This window comes from Musa acuminata, chromosome BXJ3-8 (genome assembly GCF_036884655.1).
Source record: "Musa acuminata AAA Group cultivar baxijiao chromosome BXJ3-8, Cavendish_Baxijiao_AAA, whole genome shotgun sequence".
Lineage (NCBI taxonomy): Eukaryota > Viridiplantae > Streptophyta > Magnoliopsida > Zingiberales > Musaceae > Musa > Musa acuminata.
Window position 1 is genome coordinate 50,962,570 of NC_088356.1, and position 24,188 is coordinate 50,986,757.

General features: G+C 41.0%; 5 protein-coding genes across 7 annotated transcripts; 2 read left to right on the forward strand and 3 right to left on the reverse strand.

The window, feature by feature from the left end:
• Nucleotides 1-152: 152 nt before the first annotated feature.
• Nucleotides 153-3,621, reverse strand: LOC103996429 (TPR repeat-containing protein ZIP4). Its single transcript, XM_009417350.3, has 5 exons — nt 2,147-3,621; nt 1,869-2,058; nt 1,721-1,753; nt 1,013-1,630; nt 153-943 (listed from the first exon to the last, which is right to left on the reverse strand). The coding sequence occupies exons 1-5, from the start codon at nt 3,487-3,489 to the stop codon at nt 275-277; spliced, it is 2,853 nt and encodes a 950-aa protein (XP_009415625.1). The 5' UTR covers nt 3,490-3,621; the 3' UTR covers nt 153-274.
• A 1,821-nt stretch (nt 3,622-5,442) lies between these two features.
• Nucleotides 5,443-5,784, reverse strand: LOC135644299 (uncharacterized). The gene has a single exon (XM_065161766.1). The coding sequence runs from the start codon at nt 5,782-5,784 to the stop codon at nt 5,443-5,445; it is 342 nt and encodes a 113-aa protein (XP_065017838.1).
• A 6,075-nt stretch (nt 5,785-11,859) lies between these two features.
• On the forward strand, nt 11,860-14,899 carry LOC135581409 (desiccation-related protein At2g46140-like). 2 transcript variants are annotated; one of them, XM_065163922.1, is made up of 3 exons: nt 11,860-12,008; nt 12,519-13,456; nt 14,581-14,899. In XM_065163922.1, exons 2-3 carry the CDS (start codon nt 12,521-12,523, stop codon nt 14,584-14,586), a joined length of 942 nt encoding a protein of 313 aa, XP_065019994.1. In that variant the 5' UTR covers nt 11,860-12,008; nt 12,519-12,520; the 3' UTR covers nt 14,587-14,899. The 2 variants fall into 2 exon arrangements, with proteins under 2 accessions (XP_065019994.1, XP_065019993.1); XM_065163921.1 differs by having other exon boundaries at nt 11,979-12,151.
• An 878-nt stretch (nt 14,900-15,777) lies between these two features.
• LOC103995709 (PHD finger protein ALFIN-LIKE 6) lies at nt 15,778-21,376 on the forward strand. Of its 2 annotated transcripts, none has more exons than XM_009416369.3 (5): nt 15,778-16,094; nt 16,186-16,218; nt 18,915-19,143; nt 20,656-20,782; nt 20,864-21,376. In XM_009416369.3, exons 1-5 carry the CDS (start codon nt 15,995-15,997, stop codon nt 21,143-21,145), a joined length of 771 nt encoding a protein of 256 aa, XP_009414644.1. In that variant the 5' UTR covers nt 15,778-15,994; the 3' UTR covers nt 21,146-21,376. The 2 variants fall into 2 exon arrangements, with proteins under 2 accessions (XP_009414644.1, XP_009414645.1); XM_009416370.3 differs by having other exon boundaries at nt 20,867-21,376.
• A 610-nt stretch (nt 21,377-21,986) lies between these two features.
• Nucleotides 21,987-23,979, reverse strand: LOC135645252 (pentatricopeptide repeat-containing protein At1g14470-like). The gene has a single exon (XM_065163440.1). The coding sequence runs from the start codon at nt 23,935-23,937 to the stop codon at nt 22,012-22,014; it is 1,926 nt and encodes a 641-aa protein (XP_065019512.1). The 5' UTR covers nt 23,938-23,979; the 3' UTR covers nt 21,987-22,011.
• Between the last annotated feature and the right edge of the window lie 209 nt (nt 23,980-24,188).

Consider the following 24,188-nt stretch of genomic DNA (forward strand, 5'->3'; position numbering starts at 1 on the left):
GGGAAGGCCGCTCGTCTCTGCGTTGGCTGTACCCGCGGTGACAGTTAACTAACGCTAAATCCGCAACAAATTTTGTGGAAGCCTGCAAATAAAAAAGGGACACGTAGTCGGTCTTCCCTAAGCCTGCCTTCTTCCGTTCCCGAGGCTTTTGTTTTGTGTTGCATTATATGATATAATGATCGTTCAGACAACGGAAGAATGGATGTGTAGAACAGTTCCAAATTAAAATCTGCCTTTAAACTGAATAGTTTTGCTCTTCATCCACCAAGGCAGGTCAAGATCTGCTATTCCCAACTCCCTCCTCACCACTTCGATTACAGAGCTTCTCAAGGTTAGCAACGCACTCTTCCATGCCACCGACGTACTTGTCCATGCCCTTCAAGTGCCGCGCCAGGTCCAACCCCATTTTCATCCATTTCCTTGCGGTGGCGACCTGTCGCAGGCGGACGGCGAGCCCTGACTTGTTCCATGCCGTCATTGCGAGCCACTTCCCCTCTTCGACGGGATACTCGCCTTCCTTGAGCCCGAGAACTATCTGATAGGCTTGCCTGTAGACGTCATAGGCTGCGTCATTGTTGCCGCCGTCGTTGCCTCTGGATGCAGCAAGGCAGGCCAGCCTCCGGATGACGATGCTGACCAGATTGTAATCTGGAGAAGGCGATGCAAGGAGGACGGAGAGGGAAGCGTTGAGCGCGAATTCAGCGACTTCTGGGTTGTGCTGCTCGCCCCGACAGGCGGCAAGGCCTAGCTGGAGAAGGTGATGCGCGGTGCACGCTTTAGAAGCAGCGAAGCTCTTCACCAGTTCTAGCTGCTGCGGCCGGGCATCGTCGAGTCTGTCGGTGAGTTGATATGTGCTGTAAGTGTGGAGGAAGAAGAGGTCCGAGTTCTCTGCTTGATGATCTCTGGACTCTTGAGCTGAGGCTGATGAGATCAGGGGTAATATCTGCAGGCATTCAAGAATCGCACATTAAGAATGGACTAATCTTCCTTCAAATGTATGATGAAGCAGTACCTTTCCAGCTCTCTTAAGCATTTCCATGGCCTTCTTCACATCACTATCAGGCATAGGAGCCTTCTTGTGCTCCTCGGCGTTGAGCATGGCACCTACACTGATGATTAAGGACTTGCAAGATATGGCTTGGTTTCCACCATCCTCATCACCAAGTGCGCTGTAGAACTCCGACGCCAACTCGAAGAACTTGGCACAGGATTCATAATTCTTCTCCTTTCCGGACTTTTGCCCCATGTTCCAGGAAATCCCTGCAAACCAATTCAGCTCACGCCGACCAACGGCGCCCTTGCCAAAGAAACACTCCACTCCAAGGTCGACCATTCTGGCCCGAGCGTACTTGGTGTATTTGAGGATCTCCGGCTCGCTGTTTGGGATTCGATGGAGCAGGCTGATAAGATTTCGAAGCACTGCAACTTCAGGCATCGGCAGTTTCTTGCCAGGGGAGTAGAGGTTGAGGAGGACAGACAATGAAGCAATGGCAACAGGGAGGATCTGGCAAGAGATGGCCTCGTGGGTGCAGAGGGTGAGGAATTCCGGGTTGAAGTCGATGCAATCCAGCATGGCTCGCATCTGATTGATTGCTTCCTTCTCATCCTTATTCTGGAGATGGATCTTGAACTGTGTGGCATTCAGAAAAGATGAGCACGGTAAATTTTGATGTAGTGCATGAAGAATCAAGGCCTTTGTCAGTAAGACTATGGGCGATACCTTCAGAAAAGCACACTTGATGTTAGGTTCAAGCTGTGGAAGGAGTGTTTAGATCGTCAGTAGTGGATTCATGATTAGAAGATAAAAAACAAACTGGATCTTTCACTCATTTGACTGGAAAATTTACGGTATGGATAGCGAGACATACCTTTTCGGCTTGTTCGATGAACTCTTGGGCTCGATCAAGCTGTGCAAGGGCGAGATGACAGAGAGAAAGTACTCTGAAGCAGTTTGATCGACGAGATCGGTGCTCCTCGTCACGAGGTACGTAAAGCATCGATTTTTCGAACATCTCGGAGCTTAATTCGTAATCCTTGGATCTAAAATGCTCAGCTCCGCTGTGTTGGTCATTACAAATGACGGAGATTTAGTAAGAAGAGGAAGCTTGTACTGGAACTGCATACGGAAAGAAAGGGATGAGCTCACCAGTTCCAGAGGAGCGCGTGCATTGCGCTCCGTTCCTTTGCTGCTGCAGAACCCTGGAAGAGCTCCACCACCCTCTCATCTGCTGTGAGCTCCGCCACCACCCTCGCCCTCCCTCCGCCACCACCGTCGGCCACCCTTCGCACCACCCTTAGCGTCGCCGCGGCGCTGGAATGGCACCGCCCCGCCAGGCCCAGGAGCACCGCTCTTGCCGCATCTGGTCCTGCCGCCGACAGGTATGCCTCCGCAGCCGAGACGCACGCGGCCTCTGGAACCTCCTTGTTCGCCATCATTCCCATCAGCTCCATCTCCGCCTCCCGCAACCTCCCCGCCCCCAGCCACGCCTTCATCGCCACGTACCCTACGCTCGGGTGTTCCGTGCCTGGCGTTACCGCCACACCGGCCCTCAAAGCCTTGACGCACTTCAGCACCCCCTCGTAGTCCTCCGCCTGCAGCCGCTCTGCAGCCAGAAACCGGAGACACCGTCCCTTCAAGCCCTCCAATCCTAGGTTATCGCCTCCACCGCCGCCGCGGCTTCGTGCGGAGGCGATCCCCTTCTCGCACAGATCCAACGCCTCGGTCAGAAGCTTCGACGCGTCCGATCCCCCCTCCGAGGATTTCTTGGAGAGATCGAGCTTCCCGAACTGAAGGTACTGCTCCGCCAGGTCTCGAAACCCTAATGGTGATCCGAAGATTAGATTCTTGGACCGATTCAAGAGAGCGATCGCGAGATTCCGATCGGCGACCTCCCACGCCGTACGTGCTCTGGCGAGGTTGAGGTCGAGGAGGAGTCTCCTCTCCTCCTCGCCGCCGATCTGCGGGGTACCGTCGACCTGGGCCGTGGAGGCCAGCTCGGTGGCGCGCTCGAAGCACCCGGCGGCGAGATCAAACCGGCCGAGCTCGTGCCAGAGGAGACCGGTCTTGTGGAAGAAGGAGGCGGATTTGAAGCCCGCGGACGGGATTCCCATGGGGACCCCAGCGACGAAGAGGATGTCGGCGGCGACATGGCGGAGCTCGGCTAGTTCGGCCTTCCGATGGGGGACGTCGGCGGGGAGGAGCTCGGCGGCGTTGGAGAGGTCGATGCAGGCGTTCCAGAGGCGGTAGCTCAGCTTCCATAGGTGGAGCTTGGCGGGCTCTGGGAGGGGAGCCGAGGCGGGGAGGCTCAGGCGGGAGATGGAGCGGCGGAGGCGGCCGGCGAGGCTCGACGGGGAGAAGGAGCGGTCATCGGGGTCGAGGGATTCGATTTCCTTGACGGAGGACTCGATGTCGTCCAGGAGGAGGCGGAGGGTGGGCTGGGGGTCGCCGGGAGAGGGGCGGAGGTCCGGCGAGAGCTCCGAGATCTTCATCGCTCGGGCGGGAAAGAATGAGGCGGTGGGTTTCTGTTTGCCGTTCGACGCGACTTAAAAGACGGAAATACCCCCAAACGACAAAGACATTATAAGCATGACGGCAGGATTATTTAGGTAATTTTATTTACGGAAAAAATTCTTTTTGTGGCCTTATTGTTTATGAGCATACCCTTTTTTTAATATAAAAAAATCATCTCAATAATTTAATATGAATATTTATTTTATATTACAAATATAATCAATATATGTGCTAATATGATTATAAATTTACATTTTTATTTATTCATTTCAAAGTGGAAATGAGAAATATATCTATCTATATACTCATCTTTTTTTTTTTTTTAGTCGCATCGATCTTCTAAAATGAGAAATATATCTATATACACTTAAATCGGTTTAAGGTCTAAAGGTTAAAGAAAAATAGAATTAGAATCATAAGAAATTCATGTTTATAAAATTTCGAGTGTAATATTTTTAGAATAAAAAATATTTTAAAAAAATATTCTCTCATCAATTTCTAAAGATTACTAATATGATCGATCAAATGGAAACTTTCAGCTCTAATCCTCATAATCACTCCTTGGATTCTCATGATCATATGTTTAGTATTCTACTTTATAACCCCCCAAGTTCATGAATCTTTTAAATCATATTATTGGTTGAAGCATTGAAATAGACTTTGTCGGATACCTTCCCACTCTCACTATAATCTTAATTATTTGATGTTCTCATTCTTAATCAGTCTATAATTTTCTCAAAAAAGAATCATTAAATTTCACTTTATTATGTCTCATATCAAACTAACAAGTGGAGCAAATCAATTTCTACTAAATCAGATTTGGAGATTTATTTTTTCTATATCTACCTACTTCAAGCTTGATTAATAGATATTTTAAATTAACTTAAGTAGATTGTGTCAGTATGGATACTTAAAAAAAATGAAAAAAACTTAAAAGATTTTTATAAAAGATTTTTAATAAATTATCATTTTATTCTTAGCTTCTCATCGAACTCATCTTCGCTCTATGTTGTCGCCCTACACTATTTCCGTCATTACTTTCTCTCTTCTTTTACACCATCAAACTTGTTACGGAAGAGGTCACGACTCTCCTTCCACGAAAATATAGTGACGAGGGTGAGGCCTCCGTCTCTATGAGATTTTATTGGACCTAATGATAAAGACACAATATCTACGGATCCTTTAATTGTTCTTTTGTCGCTAGGACAGATTTAAAAATGGTAAACTACTAATATTAAATTCTTTATAATCACATATAATGAATATTTTCTTTAGATGTTAGGACTCATCGACCAAAGTCTATGTACGGATATATATCATAATCAAATCAATGCAATTACATGAAATTCCCTAATCTCTTTAGCTTTGCTCATTAATTGCATTCGTAGCCAATTTTAGATCTCCAAATCAATCCGAAGGTTATTTGTATTTTTAAAAGATAAGTGGTGAAATTTTTTACCTTTATTTTTTTTTTCTTTCCATAATTCACAATGTTAATTTGCATCCTTCCAAATGCTGCTTATACACAATAATAACAACAACTACATGTGTGCGATATTTAATTTAGAAAATGAGATGCAGTGAACGAGACTTTCGTCGATGTAAAATGGTACAATCTTTCCTATATTTTCTCAAAAAGATTATTTTTGAGGCTTAAATTATTATTCTTATATTCCTTCAAGAGAGAGAGAGAGAGAGAGAGAGAGAGAGAGAGTGATGCCAAAGAAATACTGAGTTGACCAATATTCCTCGGCTTTGCCTTTCATGTCGATGTCGAGACTGCCATGTCTTATTGATACCGAGCAGACAAAAGCTTCATCCATGGATGAGTGAAGTGCTCATCCTTTATTACAGTATGTCCATGGATACAGAGAAGTGAGAAGGAGCACACTACAAGAAGAGAGCTTCACAGGCACGCAGCACAAGCAACCTCATGCAACCTCCTCCGGTATCTCCCTCTTCCGCTTCGCCTCCTCCACCGTCACCGCCGCAGCCGGAGCGACGTTGGTGCTCGGCTGAGGCGGCGGCGGCGCTTCCGGCCTCCCGTCCACGCAGGCGGCGCACTTCCGCTCGATCCACCCGTGGAGGTCGTAGTGCCCGTACCCGAGTATCGAGAGGCCGGAGCAGAGCCGCCCCACCAGCCCGGCCACCACCGCCAGCGCCACCACCCCCAACACCACCCCGATCACCGGCCCGATCGAGCCGCCCCCGCTTTGCGATCCCGAGGGCTCCGCGTACGCCGGCGGCGGCTGCTCACCGAACGGAAGCGACATGAGCGGTGCCCGACCGAACAGAATTCCAGGAAAGATCGGATTTTTATCGGTTTTCCCGAATTTCTAATGGGAAAACTCCAAGCGATGGTTTCTTCGATGCGGAAACGTCCACAAGATCGGATATTTAATGAGGAATTCCGCAAACAATCCAACCAAGATCGAAACCGACAAAACGATGGACGATCCCAAAGGATCTCTTGCGGTCTTCCGTCGATGTTTAGCTTCAGGACGAAAGGAAAGTAAAGGAATGGGAAGGGGTCTGAAGCAGAGAGGTGCGGCTTCTGGAGACTCCCTTATTCACTGCGGTGCTGCGCGTTGACCATAGGGACAGCATGATGTCATAAGTTCTATTATTTTAGATGGTTTAATTATTATTAAATATTTAATCTTAATTCAACATAATTCGATCATATCTTACAAACAAGATTGCGACATGAACAGATCATCATAAGAAGAGTTGTTTGGCTTTAAAGTTCATGAAATCTTCGATCATTCGTTCGTACACATGCAATCTAATTCGCACCAGTAATGCATGAGAACATGCGGCTGAACCACCCAAACCTCGTCTGCTTGGCCGAGCGGCCACGTTCGCCGCCAACCCTCTTGGACGAGAAGTCCTCCGGTGAGCGGTGCCTCCTGTGGCGATTCTGCTCCTGATGGAAACTCCCGAGCTTGATCGGCGGCGGCCGGAGGAACCTCTGGGTGTTGGTGTCACCAAACCACTGCGAAGAACCGGTCGAGAGGGAACGGTAGTACTTGCGAGCCTTTCTTCTCTTGATCGCCCTGTAGATGTATGGGATCAGTCCTTCCATTCTTTTCTCTGGTGAAAGTGTTGAAGGTTCTGTCAAGCCTCTCATAAAGAGGGAGAAGAAATCTGAGTTGACTTTGGATCCTCCTTGAGTGAATCCCTATGCCGCATTCGCTTGCAGAACAAGAAATTGTTGTCAGGATAAAGATGGAAATCTCCTGTCACCAACTGTCGTTAGAAAAGATCATGAATAAGATTAAACTGTCACATCCTGTCACCAACTGTCACATCAAATATATATACATATATATATATATAATGTATTTATTAAATTATCTATAAATAATCATATGTTTTATTAAGAAATATGGTGATATTAACTTAAAAATAAATTCAACTAATCTTACTTAAGCATAGAGGAATGTATGCTCTTATTGGAATTATCATTGTGAGGTCATTATAAAAATTAAAAATAAAAAAAAATTACAATAACACTAAAAACCCTTATTATCAATTGTAAAATAAATATAATCAAAAGTCAATTATCTCACTAGCGTATATCAAATATTCGAAAAAATATTTTTTCAATAAATGAATGAAGAAACTTTATCAGACAAGATTAGTTTATGTTCTCCTAACAACGGATGACAATAAACTCATATTGTTTCTCGTCTATTAAAATATGATCATGTTCCACCCAACAATGAACGGAGGAACTGTTTGTTGTCACATTTGACGGCTTGCTAATCCCTAAAGGGAATTACCTTACATACTCTCGGTAGGAAAACAATATCTAATACTGATCATGTCTATATCGGGATGAAATAATATATTAAAATATTTCTTTTAAATATTATTAATATCAAATAATCTCAATTGATCTTTAATTGACTTGAACTATAGTTCGATCGATCTAATTAAACTCAATTTAATTAGAACCGATATAAATAGATCTCTAATCTTCAAATCTGACCCAGTTCAATCACGGTTTAAACCCAAATCAAACAAAATAAAAATAATTGGCTAAACCATATAATATTGGGTTAGGTTGGGTCAATTCATGCATTGATCATGTGTACTACACATGACTACACATGCACCACATCAGCCAATTCATAGCCCATGGACTAGTTATGTTTACTGCATATGATTTCTCGTGTTAGATTGAACCGAGCAAGCCTATAGGCTGGGGCTTGACTTATTAGCAGCGCTTAGCTTGTTAATTGGGCTTGGCTAGGTTATGATATGACTTATGAGATAAGCATGACCTGTTGTCTGGTCTTAGCCTGTGGATTATGGCCTAGTGTTGGGTTTGGCTTATTGATCGGCCTAGCCTAATGAATAATTTCAACTCAAATCCTAACCAATTCTTTCAATTTTGAATTACAACGAAATTATAATTAAATATCTATTCATTAGCAATAAGTTAATGAAATATAATAAATAATAGTAAACTAAATGATAAAACTGTATAAGCAGAAAATAATATTCTTAATCATGTATAAATAGAAAATAATCAAATATTATACATTCATATCATATGTATTTCTACTATTTTTATCTATTAAAAATTTTAGAAATACATATGACATAAATAATTTTAACATGTTTTAATCATAAAATAAAATTCTAAACCTTTAAAATAATAAAAGAAGATTTTAGAAACTTCATATAATATGTTTTAATCTAAAACTAAAATTTTTGATATTTAAAGAAATAAAAAATATTTGAGAACTACATATCATATATTTTAATTCAATAATAAAATTTTAATCATTTAAAGAAAATAAAAGAAATATATTTTTCAAGAAAAGCAAAGGAACTTACCTTTTAGGATGTAACTCCTCTTCTCAGGCTTAGCTTATCGAGAATCGAAAAAGATGAATCATTCCCCTTAAATAGGAGGAGGTGAGTCATCCATATAAGGATTTTTTTAATTTTTATATATTTTATTAAATATTTATATTTATTTAATTTACTAACAAAAAGATATCACCCTACTTGAAATGTTATATAATTATTTCCTAAATCTCATTAGCAAAAATAAAAAATAAAAAATTATGCCTAAATTAGGGATTTGATTATATTTCTCTCCTCTTAAAGAAATTTGGTCCAATAATTTAGTTTATCTCAAGAAATTATACAAAGAAACTACTCACTCTATCTTTATCTCTTTCCCAAGTTGGTATGAATTGTGTTACCAATTGATTTTTATCAAATATATAACTTTATTCCTAAGAATATGCTTTTTCCTTTCTAAGATTCGGATTGATTGTTCTATAAAGGTGACATCATCTTTTAATTATATAAGTTGGTAATATATAACATAGGATATATCTCTAATATATCTTTGGAGCATAGAGACGTGGAAGCCATCTTAGATGTTATCCAAATCTAGGGGTAATGCCAATATGTATGTTATAGGTTTGATCTTATTTAAGATATCAAATAAGCCAATGAATCTAGGAACTAATTTTCGTCTTGCAAACATGTTTAGTTTTCTCATAGAAATAATAAATTATGAGAATTTAATTACTGAGAGTTCTTGCATATTGGTGTTTGAATTGTTTGCTGTTATCTTTTTTTTGAGGGTCGATAATGTGATCCTCCATAGGTGCAATATTAAAATATTAATTTTAATCCTTTGCATGTTACACCATAGCTCGATTGAGCACTTAGTATATTTTAGTAGAATTAATAAGACTTTCTAATTGGTGGACAAAGTCTCCTCTCCTTTAATATTCATTAAAGGCGAGAGAATTAGTTTTATTAGATTTTATTTTTATACAGAATCATAATATATTTTCATAAATATATCCAAAATCAATCAAATAAATAAGCATTAAATCATCCAATTGAAGCGTTGACCCGAAGGATTGTATGATGTCATAAGTTTTATTATTTAGATGGTTTAATTATTTCTTTAAACTCATGTCCGAATTTTCCCAGTCATCAAATTTTCTTCGACTACAATTACAAATACTTTTTCTGTTTTTGCTTATATATTTAGATCTATTTGTTCCATCTCTAATTTTGACTTGGTCTTCTTCCAAAACCAAGAGTTGCTTGCATCGTTCAATGTTCATCATCGCACAGGTGATTTCAACAACCAACTTAATCTTAACTCAACATAATTCGATCATATCTTACAAACAAGATTGCATAATTTATGCAACATCAGAAGGAATTCTTCTTCCTCCTCCTCCTACTAAGGAGACTTTATGACATGAACAGATCATTATAAGAAGACTTGCATCGAAAGGTACATAAACACAACTTGTCTTCAAAGTTGATGAAATCTTCGATCATTCGGTCATATACATGCAATCTAATTCGCACCAGTAATGCATGAGAACATGCGGCTGCTCCCAAACCTCGTCTGCTTGGCCAAGCGGCCATGTCCGCCGCCAACCCTCTCGGGCGAGAAGTCCTCCAGCGAGCGGTGCCTCCTGTGGCCATTCTGGTCCTCATGGAAACTCCCGAGCTTGATCGGCGCCGGCCGGAGGAATCTCTGGGTGTTGGGGTCGCCAAACCACTGCGAAGAACCGGTCGAGAGGGACCGGTAGTACTTGCGAGCCTTTCTTCTCTTGATCGCCCTGTAGATGTATGGGATCAGCCCTTCCATTCTTTTCTCGGTTGGAAGAGTTTGAAGGTTCTGCCAAGCCTCTTATAAGGAGGGAGAAGAAAGCTGAGTTGACTTTGGTTCCTTCTTGAGTTCCTTCTTGCTGTCAGGATAAAGATGGAAATCTCCTGTCACCCACTGTCATTAGAAAAGATCATGAAGAAGATCAAACAATGCAACAGTCAATCACTTGGCGTATAATAATCACCAAGACGAGAAATGAGCTCTTGGAGTGTCGCTCTTGATGAAGCTTGCTTCATGCCGTCTCAACACTGCTGTTCTCATCATTGGTGGCTCGGGGTAGCGGGTTTCCATGGTCCCGAAGGGACAGAGCCGTGCATGAACAAGCCTCCTTGGTCACCTAACTCTTCACTGATCACCAACTCTGTTTCTTCAGACCCATGCCTCCCACATTGGAATTCCATGGAAGGTGCAATAAATTAGTCAAGCAAAGTGATCTAATCCTTTCCGATGTGGATTTCTTTCCACGCTCAGCTGAAAATAGAATGCAGACAGTAGCAGGTCTACAGATTAATCAGCCATCAGGTGGAAGAAGCTGACCACCTTATCACTCGAGTCAAAGAAGCTGAAAAGCGTGAGTCGAAACAAAGTGACCTGAAACAGATGCATCAGTCAAAATAACTGATCTCCTCCTTCAAGCCTGCTTGATGAAACTTCCAGTCACAAGTCTTTCATCTTAGTTTGTATTTGCTTACATCTAAGCAGGTCAAGACAGTTTGCAGTGTGAATTCAGCAACTGATGAATTCATGATATATCAGGTTGACATCAAACCTCCTTGGAAATTTCCAACCGTAGTTAATTTGCAAGTTGGATGTTTATTATGCAAACAAAGTAGATTTTGCACCTGGAGATGCTACAGATCTTGTTTATTCAAAGGATATCTTGATGGTACTGACTAAATTCAATGAGTACATGAACCTGGCACTAAAGCTATCCAGTTCTAGGAACAAGTTGACATGCTAGTTTCATATGGTAGTTTAATTTCACCCACAGGAAGAGCTAATGGTTTTTTGTTTTGGTCACTGGTTTCCTGAAAGCTCTTTGCTGTGGATGCGGTTTTCATGTCTTCTCTGTAGTATAACTTTATTGGCACTGACATTGTTCACTGATCTGTGTTTCGTGTGGACTTTGATCCTGCAAGAAATTAAATAAAAAATGTTTAACTTAAAAAAAAAACATAAAAGCGTAATGATCAATTTATAATATAAATAAAAAGTATAAAATAAATACAAATCAGATTTTTATAGTGGTTCGATCATCTCTACCTACGTCCACTCCTCCGCTCCTGATTTCTCTAAAGATCAAGTACCCTTGTAACTCTTTAAAGAGAACTTTTACACCTTTCTTTTTCAGATTTCATTATCCCATGAAAATCTTTCAACTCTAAGAGTAAGAGATTTACAACACTTTTTTCTGAAGTATATTTTGTCATAGATTTATAGAATAATTCTAAAATTATTTATTTTGCTGATGCAGAAATTGATCATAAGTAATTGCATCCACATGGGAAAACCCGGTCCAATTGGGGCGTATACCTTTCGACCGGTAAAGTATCATGCGGTTCGTGGGATCAATGGTTCATGACACGAATCACGATGAACTCGTTTCTTCGACGCTGCAATAGCTGTGTCTTCGCCCACGGCATTAGTAGTGACTTAAGTCGTGACGAGTTTGACGGAGCCGCGTTCTTGCCGGGGTTGCTAACGACGTGCAGAGCACGTGCCGAGATCGAGCTTACAAGTGGAGCGAAAGCAACCGCGCTCCCCCCATCGCACCGCCGCGCGTGTCGCACCGCCGTGACCTCTGCGTCGTTTCCGCGTGGTCATCATCAGGTACTGCTGGCACCCGATCTTCTTCTCCTTGCTCCCTCTAATTTCTCTCCAGTCGATCCTCGCCATCTCCATCCTCAGTCTGCCCAATCCGAGGCCAGAAAAGCAACAGATTGATCCCAGTTTTGCGTCTGTTCCTGATCTCGGTGCGTGATCGTTACTTGCCTTCTAGCTGTCTGTCAAATCTTTTGATCATCTCTTTCTTTCATCTGTTATTCTGGAATTAGGTAAAATATACTGACGATCGTCGGGCGTATTAAACCGATCTTGAAGGTTCTGGATGATGTTACTCATCTCGTCATGCTTTTAGCTTCCAAGTGTTTCTTGGCGTCTGTTTTGGATGGATTTACCCTACCGATTTTGGATCTGAAAAGAAAATGAACTCATTTAAGTGTATCGTTTTGTTTCTTTATTTCTTTACGTTAGGATAAATGTTATTTTTATGATTTAGATCTAATAATCATCTGTCTTGAATTTAGTTTGTATTAGACGATCTTTTTCTTTATGTTTTAGGCATGGCATCCTCTGATGACCCAAGAGTTGTCGAAAGAGAAGCCAAGGAGAAAAAGCACGAGAAAGATGAGGGGCATGAAGAAAAAGGGGGTTTTTTCGACAAAGTGAAGGACTTCATTGAGGATGTTGGTGAGAAAATTGAGGAGGCGATAGGCTTCGGGAAGCCAACTGCCGATGTTGCTGCCGTCCATCTACCATGCATCAATCTGGAGAAGGCAGAGATTGTCGTTGATGTGCTGATCACGAACCCTAATCCCATCCCGATTCCCCTCATTGATATCAATTACTTGATCGAAAGTGATGGGAGGAAGCTGGTGTCTGGACTGATCCCTGATGCTGGTACGATACATGCGCATGGCTCTGAGACTGTCAAGATTCCGGTGACGTTAATATACGATGACATCAAGAGCACTTACCATGATATCAAGCCTGGAAGCATCATCCCTTACAGAGTCAAGGTTGATCTCATCGTGGATGTGCCGATTTTTGGGAGGATCACCCTGCCTCTGGAGAAGACTGGTGAGATTCCAGTACCATACAAGCCGGACATTGATGTTGAAAAGGTACACTTCGATAAGTTCTCCTTTGAGGAGACAATGGCATCCCTGCACCTGAAGTTAGACAACAAGAACGACTTCGACCTGGGGCTCAATTCACTGGATTATGAATTTTGGCTCGCTGATATCAGCATTGCAAGTGCAGAGCTAAACAAATCGACAACGATTGAAAAGAATGGAACTACAACAATGGAGATTCCTTTCTCTTTTAGGCCAAAAGACTTCGGCTCTGCTCTTTGGGATATGATTAGAGGAAGGGGTACTGGTTATTCTATGAAAGGAAACATCGATGTAAACACTCCATTTGGACACATGAAGTTGCCAATCAGCAAAGAGGGTGGAAGCACTCGCCTTAAGAAGGGAGATGATGATGATGGCGAGGTAAGTTAGCTTAGTTGTCATCCTTTTCCCCTTAAAAGACACTTATATGCGTTTGTGTGACTAATTTCATCGATGGACTGCATCTGCTTGTTGATTTTGTTAGACATATACATGTTAGTGCTAAAATATCACTAGCCGTTGATGAGTAGTACTTATGTGAACTGTCAACATGAAAATAGTTGTCATGTTTTGAATGCTTCTTCCTGGACATTTTTTGTTGTTTGGTGCAAATCCTGTTGAGAGCTGTCTGTGCACTAGCTGACATAGGCAAAAAGAGAGAAAGAATTCTAGCAGTTAATGTTAGAAAATTTACAACCTTGTGTAGTAAAGCGTCTTGCGTGATATCTTCAAGATGACATATATAATTGGTAATAGATTTCAAGGACATGAGTAAAACACTTACATTACAGAAGCTTTACATCTGAACTGACTTCTTGTGTTTGTTGGTTTGAAAATTTTGTTAAAGATAGACCAACCAAAAAAGATGAAACACTGAGATATATAATTAATGAAGAATGACACTCATCTAGGTGTGACAAAAAGGATATGAGATCAAATGCTAGTATTTTTTGTCTTTCATTTTTGTTCTCTAAGACACATTCACTATAAATACCATAACAGATTTAGCAGTTTAGGTTTTGCGGGACACCTTAGTTTGTTAGTACATGCATCAACCAAGATCTGAAAATGATAGCTTTTTGAAGTGGCTATATAGAATTTGTCCTCAAGACAAGTGGAATGTTTGTGAGGATGGTATTTAGCTGATACTTATCCAACATTACAACGCGCAAGGATATGGATTCTTATAGTTAGATAAGATCATGCGAACCAGAGAAAACTTCAAACTTCATGGCTTACAACTAATGCAGATTATTTGTGTACTAAATCTTTTCTGTGTCAACAACTGATGTTCCTCTTGCTAGAGATTGCTTTCCATAGAAGATAATTCATTATCAGATGGTGCTTCTGATCCTTGGCTTCTTCCTTAGGGAACAACTAAATTTCTAAAATGAACAGAAACAGATGGCATCTTTTACCAAAACATCAGTTCTGCAAGTCCATGCATCGTCTCCTTGTTTGACTGGCTGATTTGTTGCTAACCTTCCTGTTATACCTTTATGCAGGATTAGAGCAGAGGTGTGGAAGATTTGCAGTTCAGATGAATTGAGATGTGAAAGTAGATCAATATATAGCTGTATTTCCGGCGATATATGAGTTCTGTAAAAATCATGTCCCTTGTCTTGTCCTGTTCTGGTATTTCAACCCACTTCAGGGATGGTATTTTGGCCCTTATCCCTGTCAAGAACTGCTGTTTATTAGCTAATAAGCTGCTCATATATAGTCTGCTCCTACTTTTTGCTCAGACTGGGCTTTACGGAGTTTGTAGCATGCATAAACTGTCGTGTAATGTTTACCCACATATATATATAAAATGTTTACCCACTTGTTGTGATAAAAATACGTAAAAGAATAACAGGGTAAAAGACGATGAGGACGACGACCACAGAGCAAATACATTGAGAGGAAGAGAGTCATAGATATGATATGATTTCTTTGTCGATTATAAAATATTAAGTATATTAATGAGAGAATATTCACTAGATATATGCATTTAGCACATCCACAATTTTTAACTGATGAAAGCTTCATGTGTCAAATAACAGTCATAAAACAAAGATCAGTCGTATAGAAACACTATCTCCCTCATTTTCTCTTAAAAGAAATTAGTCGGGGCCAAAAAATGTTCCAAGATTCGTGACCGGTGATGCAACGGACGGATGGCTCAGTCGGTAAAGTTCCACGTAGGATCTAATGGCGTGACCGAGCCGGCTAACGATTGGTGCTCTCGTGTTACCCGTGCTTGCAAACCAACACGTGCAATAGCAACGCGACCAGCAGGCGCGATTGCAGGCTGCCACGCAACGGGCTCCACAACCAGATCAAGTTACAGTGGAGTTAGATGGGACGGGTACATGAAACCAGGTAACCGGGTCTCTGGTCTTACTTAAACAGAGAGCTCAAAACCAGATCACTGGTCACCTCCCCTAACCGGTAACTTGACCGGCCGACGTTGCACATTGTAACGGAGCAACGCTTCGAGTACTCCATTCTTAACCAGGTTCGTTTTCCCTGCCACAAATTAAGTCCGATCTGGGATTTCCTTCAATCAAAAGAAAGGTAAACGAACGTGTCGGTGATTGAAGGATTGCGACCATTATATATCTTCCGCTGGAAGACAATAGTAACAGAAATGGAGCTCCGAACCGCACCCAACTAATATTAATACCAAAACCCCCAACCAAACACAAAACTCTCTCCCTCTCTCCTCTCTCTCTCTCTCGTAATTGAGCCGGGAGTTGAATCTCTCCATCGCTCCAAGTCTCCCACCCTAATCTAATCTTCTCGTCGATGAAATCAAAGCCCTAGTCTCTCTCCTCACTCGAGCCCTTTCTCCGTCATCTCGTGGACTATATCCCGCTTGAATCATTGTTTCGTGGCCTCGATTTCTCTGCCGTTGGCTTGTACCCGATTCGAGCCATGGAGGGTGGCGGAGGGCCTCACAGTTCTCGCACCGCGGAGGAGGTCTTCCGCGACTTCAGAGGCCGGAGAGCCGGCATGATCAAGGCGCTCACAACCGGTTCTTATCGTTTCGTTTTTACGGACGTGCTGCACTTGTTGGTGCTTTTCCTCGAAATTAATGTGTTTAATTGCTGCTTCTGGTGGTGCAGATGTGGAGAAGTTCTACCAGCTGTGCGATCCAGGTGAAACGGTCGCCCCTTTCTTTGGTTTATACTCTTTGGTTAGGGTTACGCCTCTCGGTTTTGTTAGATCCATGGTTTGGTCCTCGATTTCTAGTGGCTTCACTCGATTTATCAGATAATTTGGTGATGAATGATTAATGGAATTTCATGTTGTTTTGTTTGTCGGTCTAGTGGTAATTGGTATATTACGTTAGTTTGTTATGCATTTCCTGTAGTTGGTCAAAGTTACTCGCATTGTATCACTTAGTTGATGTCCAGATCAGTTTATATAGAGTTTACTAAGGCCTAGCGTGCGTAGGAAAATAGTTGCTTGAGTTAAACATAAACAGAAGGCATATTTGAAGGATTTGGCTAGTGGACAGGAAAACTCAACTATGATAGCCAGTTTTGTTTAGTCTTCTGTGTTACCCTTGTCCCATCTTTTTCAGTTTATATAGAGTTATCCAAGACCTCGCTTGCGTAAGAAAATTGTTGATTGAGTTAAATATAAACAGAAGGCATATAATCAGGATTTGGCTAGTGGACAGAAAAACTCACCTATGATAGTCAAATTTGCTTAGTCTTCTGTGTTATCCTCGTCCCATCTATTTCATTTCTTGTTTTTCTCCCTTATTTAGTCTTCTTTCCTTCTCTACATATATGGCAACAACTATTTCACTATTATTTACAGTCTAAAGAATCATCAGGTCATACTTAGAATTAGTTGAATATGATTTGTTTCATTTCATCATACTATTTTCTATTAATAATTTATACGGTCCTGCTGCTTCACTTAAAAGCAGTTCATTGTTTTTATCTATTATTCAGATAAATGGGTGTTGAATGATTGGAATTTGTTTGTTTTCATCTCTGCTTGCTTTGCTTGGTGGAATGTATCTATTAACCTATTGTGCATACCCTGTAATTAATCTTGCTTTTGACTAAAATCAGACTCTCTTGAGGATGTTGATGGTTAGGCCAATTTTAGGCACTTTGAGGGGCTTTGTTGTTTCTCATCATTTTGTTTGTGTATTGCTAGAATGATATTCTAATTGAGAATGTTCCATTTAGAGATGCAGTGCTACCCTTTGGTACCTATGATTGCAATTGAAGTTGCTTTTGTTTGGTCTCATTCAATTGGAACATTTTCTTGATGTTTGGAAATGCTGCATAATGGTGGTGTTTGAATTTATCATCACATTTGCGGAATAGTAGTCGATTTTTTAGATATTGAATTTTAAAATTATTTTTATTGGTCAAATTTGATCCAACCAACCTGATTTGATTTATCCTACTGATCCTGCTGGATTGTCAACTTGCTGATCCCAATACTAATGCCAAAATTTGGGAACTATTGTCAATATTTCTATCCAAGTACAACCTCTTATTAATCAGGTAATCTAGTAAATCATTTTTACCACAAACCTCCTTAAAAGAGTAAATTTATAAGCATGATTGAGATGGGTCTAGGAGGGTATAATTAACTCATCCTTGAGTCAACTTAATCAATTACACATTCTGATCACTGACTCCTAGTCATGTTTTACTCATATTGACATGATTTAACCCATATTATCAACCAAACACGGCATGATTAATATGTAAATCTGATTACAACACATTTAACATGTTAACCTGATTATTGAATTGGTCAATCAGGTTGCTGTGGTCAAGAACATTACATTGGTTTATGCCATAAACCCATTTAAGCTCAACCAGAATATGCTTTTATTGTCAGGTTTGTGACAAGCAGAGTCTGTCTAGGGCTGTTACCAATAAGATCCCACAAGTACCAGGATACAAATCTGATTTGAGAAACAACATCTGAGCTGGAAGCAGGGAAAATAGCTTAAGAAATCATTACAAGTTAAAACAAGTAATAAATGACAACATGTACAAAATAACTACTATATGAGTTGGACTGTGTTAAAATACTATATAATATACATTATTGTTATAAGATTTTGGTTGTTTATGTTGATACATTTCTTTTTTCTTCCAATAATTAATAGTAATGCACAATTTTGTATACAAAAGGGAAGGATGCAATTCATAGATAGAGGTAGCATAACTGCTGATATGATAGTTGTGAGTTTCTCAATGACCATGGGTGTCCTATTGAATTGGTTTGAACAAGCGTCAAGTATCCCACAAATCTTGAAAAGGGACAATATTAATTAATTGAGTATTATCATAAATTACAGAAAGCTAACAATGAGAATTAACTGAAAATCACATGAAAGAATTGGAAAACTGATCAACAGATACATTTCAATTGAAGTTACTGAATAACAATCAAAGTAGACTAGTTTACTGAAACGTAAAACCAATTATGTCAAATGTGAACTAAACTAATTCCAAGTTGCATCAAATACTTGGTATAACTATATGTTCTCAATAATTTCTGATTCTTCTGCCATTTTTCTTTTCGAATGGATCTTAAATTACTGCATGTTGTAGTATCAATACAAACATTGAAAGTAATCTTCCGTTAGAACAATTTACCCCTTTGATATCTGAGTTGTCTTCTACAATTACAATCCATTCCGTATGATATACTATTGTCAGCTTTTCCTTTTAGATATGTAGAAGAGCTTTGCGTCAGGATATTCCTCGGTGTTTTCTGGAACTTATGTTGATAACCACATACTTTAGCATGTATTGTTTAGTTAACAAAGTGTTAAATGTGACTGCTTATGATTTGATTATATTTGCAGAAAAGGAGAACTTATGTCTTTATGGGCTTCCTAACGAGACTTGGGAAGTAACCTTGCCTGCTGAGGAAGTACCTCCAGAACTTCCTGAGCCAGCCTTGGGAATTAACTTTGCCAGAGATGGCATGGAAGAAAAGGACTGGCTTGCCCTAGTTGCAGTCCACAGTGATGCATGGTTACTTGCTGTTGCCTTCTATTTTGGGGCACGCTTTGGATTTGATAAGGAATCCAGGTAAGGTTTATCTGGTTTGAGCTATGGAAAGTCACCTTAGCAATGATGCCTTTGTCGTCAACTTAACAATGTTGCCTTTATCACTTTCTGTTACTTTGTTCTTATTAGCAAGTTCCAAATGTTGTTGATCTGTTCAGTATGAATTTAGTAATTAATCTATTCCTTCCAAAGTCAGATGCACATCAAGTTAAGTAGCTTTTCTTAATTATGTTATACTTTAACCATATAAGCAAGAACATCTGCTTGTTTGCTTTGACATCTGTAAGATTGAGAATTTTTATATAGTTGTACTACGTGGTTGATCTTTGTAGTTTGCTAAACCCATATATGAAAAAATTGCCTAAATTCGTGTGGTTTCGGTTGTCTTAGCCTTATCAAAAGTGTTGAGGGTTAAATTAACCCTTTGGAGTTAAGGGTTAAATGAACCTTGTCAAAATGAGTTCCATTTCGATAATGCAGAATATAATAGCCCAAGAAAATGGTTGGTTAAACGACGCTTGGTATTCTGTTTTTGTTTTTCCTGATATAAAATAACCCATTCCTCTTGAACCCAAACCAAATGCAGCCTAGCTTCAAGTTACGTAGAGATTCAAAAGAAACAACTTTCTAGCCTACCCCATCTTTTACACCATGTTGTTCATGGAGATGGTATGCTAACAAGTCTAAATTTGTAGGAGGTAATGTTATGTAGTTGGTTCACTTTCAAAATTCGTGTATTGTGGTCTCAGTGCAGTGTTGATATGGACTGTAAAAGTGCATATAATTTTGCCTTCATTGCTTTCTTTTTAACTTGTCATCTCAACTTCAATGAATTAATTACTTTTTCACAAAAATAGAAACAGTATTAAGAAAAAAGGGTCGGTTCTGCTTTTGCTTATATATAGTGCATCTGAGACACCCGTGACTTGCTGCAAAGTTGCCCCAAGTTCTTTAAATGGCTGTTGCCGGTGAATGTGACTAGAGCAACTCTTCTGTTTTCTTTCCATTATTTTTTGTGCAGTGAAGCCAGGCTTTACAACTAATTATCCTGATAGAACCTTGCCTGTCAACTAGAGCAAATAATTCTGGACCATTATGCCCTATTGTATATTTTGTGAAATACACATAGATGGACAACAATCTGCTATGTAAGGCCCTGGATTTATTTGCTTTATAACATTGAAATTAATTGTTGCTATTAGGCTTTATGAATTTAGAGTATATGCATATAGCTATCAGAACTTATGATTGCTTGGGTTTACATGGTTGCAGACTCTGGTTGTTTTGATATCTGGCTTTTCAGTTGCTATGAGAGTGTTTTTTATTCATACATGGCATATATTTTATCATATGTTTCTGATAAGAACTTGAACTCTACTGTGGCTCTCTCCTTGTTGGAGTTACTGAATTATGGTGTTATACTATAGGATACAATTTGTTTATCTGTATTTTTTAGCATTTTTAGAAGATTCCTTGTTAGGAAATTGGAAATTCATGATATCATTTTCCCCTGTGGTGTTGTAACTATCACAGGAGGAGGCTTTTCAATATGATTAACAATCTCCCCACCATATTTGAAGTTGTAACTGGAACTGCCAAGAAGCTGTCTAAGGAGAAGACCTCTAATAGCAGCAGCAAGAACAAGCCCAACTCAAAGACGGTAAATTCTTCTTACATCACGTTTTTATTCCTTCTTATTTTGTCTGTTTATTTGCAATATTTGCTGCCTGTATGTCTTCAGCAGTCAAGACCGGCTGAGTCCCAAACCCGGGCTTCAAAGATGCATTCTCCAAAAGAAGATGAAGATAGTGGCGCAGATGAGGAGGAGGAAGAAGAAGAGGATCACGAGAACACTCTATGTGGTGCATGTGGAGACAATTATGCCAATGATGAGTTTTGGATATGCTGTGACATGTGTGAAAGATGGTTCCACGGGAAGTGTGTCAGGATCACCCCTGCCCGAGCTGAGCACATCAAACAGTACAAGTGCCCAAGTTGCAGCAATAAGAGGGCAAGAGTATGAAACAAGCTTTTGTTTTGGGTAATTTGCTAATTCTTCAATGACGTTGGAAAACAATTCCAAACAGCAGACATGCAAAGCCTGAGTTGTTTAGGTTCTAGACTTTTGTTTCTCGTGTCCTTGTTCACTATTTTGTTAGTCGTCTCTTTGAACGAGAGCTCGAGTGTGTGTGTGTGTGTGTTAGAGAATCTTTAATTTGCTTAATATAACTTGGTAGTTAATGTTAGGGGCTCAGATTTAGTGGTGTTGTATTTTTAAAATGAAAACTAAATTAGGATTAGTGTGGTGGACCAGATGAGAACTTTTGTTCTAATGTTTTTTCGTCCCTCTGTTTACCTGACACCCCAACTTCTTCATGTTATATGGTTTCGAAAGCTGGAAATAAGCTCCTTTTTCTAATTGATGCGTTTCCTGCCCACTGCTTCTAGGATAAATTAATGGTTTTTCTTCAAGAACTACTTTATGGATGAGCTAAGTATGATTTTTTTTCTCTTCCTTGTTTGTAAGTAGTTGGCCCTTTTACCCCCACTGTTTTTGTGCCATCTATTGAAAATATGTGATAGTATTCTCATTAGGAATATGTTCAGAATATCGAACGGCGTGCTGTTTCCATGTATCAATCTTCCTCTCATCAGGTTTTATATTATTTGCAGAGCAGCCATAAACATCATGCAAGTCTGTCTTGATAAATAGATCTCCTCCCCCCTCAGGACTAAAAGACCTTTTCGGGATGATAAGATGTGAAAGAATGTTTATAAGCGTCCTCGTCCTTTATGATTCACATCCGATAAAAAGGCACATGCATGGTCTCTCACCTAATTCACTCATCTTCCTTTGCCAACACTAGACTACCAAGAAGAGCCCATGTTTTATTGAAGGTGCAACTTACCATCCAATTCTATCCGGCTACACCCACTCACTTTGTCAACACCTCTTTCTCTAATCTCTCTCCTAACCTTCTCCACAAACTCCCATTTCCTTGCAGATGCATAGATATTAGATAGCAAAACATAGTTGCCTGCATCCTCTCGTTCCAGCTTGAACAGCTCTTCTGCTGCAAACTCCCCTAGCTCAACCCTTTTATGGATTCGACTTGCGTGAAGCAGAGCCCCATAGACGCCAGCATGTGGCCTCACGGGCATATCATCGATCACCTTCTTCACTTCGTCTAATCGCCCAGCTCGACCCAGTAAATCCACCTTGCAAGCATAATGATCGACCGTAGGGGATTCGATCATCTCAAACACCCTGCATCCTTCCTCTGTCAGACCTGCATGGCTACAAGCAGTCAAGACACCGAGGTACGTGATGGCATTGGGTTTTATACCTTCTTCCATCTGCCCCATCAGTGCAAGTGCTTCGTACCCATCGCCGTTAGCTGCTAAGCCTGAAATCAATGAGTTGTAAGATGACACATCCCTCTTTGGCATTTCCTCGAAAACTCTCTTAGCTTCTTCCAGGCTTCCGCAACTTGAGTACATGAAGATGAGTGCATTGTATACAGAAACAGTCAGTTCGATTTGGTTCTCCTGCATGTAGAGTACCAACCATCTTCCATGTTCGAGAGATCCCAAATGCCCGCAAGCAGAGATAAGACTCGACATCGTAACTTCGTCTGGCACCAATCCCTTCACCATCGTCATATCCCTAAAGAGTTCCATAGCAAGACCAAATCGACCATTCTGCGAGTAACCCGAGATCATCGTGTTCCATGAGATCACATCCTTAGCTGGCATGCTGTCAAACAGCTCCCTTGCTGCATTTAGATCACCTTCCTTTGCATACGCGGCTATCATAGCATTCCAAGACGCCGAATTCCGATCTTCCATCTCGTCGAAGATCATCCTTGCCTTCACCAAATTTCCACAACTAGCATACATGTCGATCAAGGCCGTCTTGAGGAAGCAATTCATGGGCACCTTCCTCTCCATAATTGTACTTGCTATGGATTCGGCAAACCTTATATCACCCTTTGCGGAGCACACCGCGATGATGGAGACCCATGTGGTCTCATTGGGACGAACTCCAGCACTGACCATTTGGTCGAACAGTCTCAACCCTTCATCCAACCGATCGTTCTGCACATAACCCGATAGCATTGCATTCCACGAGACAACGCTCCTCTCCGGCATCCAGTCAAAGAACCTCCGAGCAGCCTCCAGCTCCCTCAGCCTTGACAGCCCGGTAACCATCGCAGTCCACGAGACCACGTTACGTTCTGGCATCAAATCGAACGTTCTAAGCGCTTCCTCCTTGCGGCCCCACTTCCAGTACCCCGATAGCATGACGTTCCAGTCCGCAACCGCTTTCTCCGGCATTTCATCGAACAGTCTTCTCGCGGTCTCGACGGGCCCGTGATGAGCGTAGGAACTCATCACCGCGTTTCGGACGAACAGATCCCGGTGATGACCCAGCTTCAAGACGAGGCTGTGGGCACAAGCAGCTGCAGGGCCGAGCGATTTGATCAAAACGGGGAACACGGAGGGTGCGTGCGGCGTGACGGCGAGGCGGGACATCCGGCGGAAGAGGAAGACGACGTCTTCATGGGCGCCAGAGCGGGAGCAGATACGGAGGATGGAGGCGAAGGAGCGGGCGTCCGGGTGCGGAATTGAATCGAACAGGAGGCGAGCATAGGGCAGAGGGGCGCCGATGCCCGCGCAGTGAGCGACGAGGAGGGTAGCGGCAACGTGGTGCGAGCCATCAAGGGGTGTTCGGCGGATGACACGGGCATGGAATTGCTTGAGGTGGTCGAGGCTTTTGATCCGACCGGGCGGTACGGCCGGATCGTGAGACATGCAACGGCTAAGAGCACGAAGACAACCGGGAAGTTTATGTTGGCAAAGAGAAGTAGTAAGGTTATATATATATATATATATATATATATATATATATATATATATATATATATATATATATATATATATATATATATATATATATATATATATATATATATATATATATATATATATATATATATATATATATATATATATATATATATATATATATATAATTAACTAAAATAAGTCACCATGGTCTTTTT

Coding starts and splice junctions, on each gene's coding strand:
- LOC103996429 (XM_009417350.3), bottom strand. CDS start 3,489: ATGAAGATCTCGGAGCTCTCGCCGGACCTCCGCCCCTCTCCCGGCGAC. Junction 1,754..1,868: donor TCATCGAACAAGCCGAAAAG/GTATGTCTCGCT, acceptor CTCCTTCCACAG/CTTGAACCTAACATCAAGTG. Junction 944..1,012: donor TGCTTAAGAGAGCTGGAAAG/GTACTGCTTCAT, acceptor GAATGCCTGCAG/ATATTACCCCTGATCTCATC.
- LOC135644299 (XM_065161766.1), bottom strand. CDS start 5,784: ATGTCGCTTCCGTTCGGTGAGCAGCCGCCGCCGGCGTACGCGGAGCCC.
- LOC135581409 (XM_065163922.1), top strand. CDS start 12,521: ATGGCATCCTCTGATGACCCAAGAGTTGTCGAAAGAGAAGCCAAGGAG.
- LOC103995709 (XM_009416369.3), top strand. CDS start 15,995: ATGGAGGGTGGCGGAGGGCCTCACAGTTCTCGCACCGCGGAGGAGGTC. Junction 16,095..16,185: donor GATCAAGGCGCTCACAACCG/GTTCTTATCGTT, acceptor CTGGTGGTGCAG/ATGTGGAGAAGTTCTACCAG. Junction 20,783..20,863: donor ACAAGCCCAACTCAAAGACG/GTAAATTCTTCT, acceptor GTATGTCTTCAG/CAGTCAAGACCGGCTGAGTC.
- LOC135645252 (XM_065163440.1), bottom strand. CDS start 23,937: ATGTCTCACGATCCGGCCGTACCGCCCGGTCGGATCAAAAGCCTCGAC.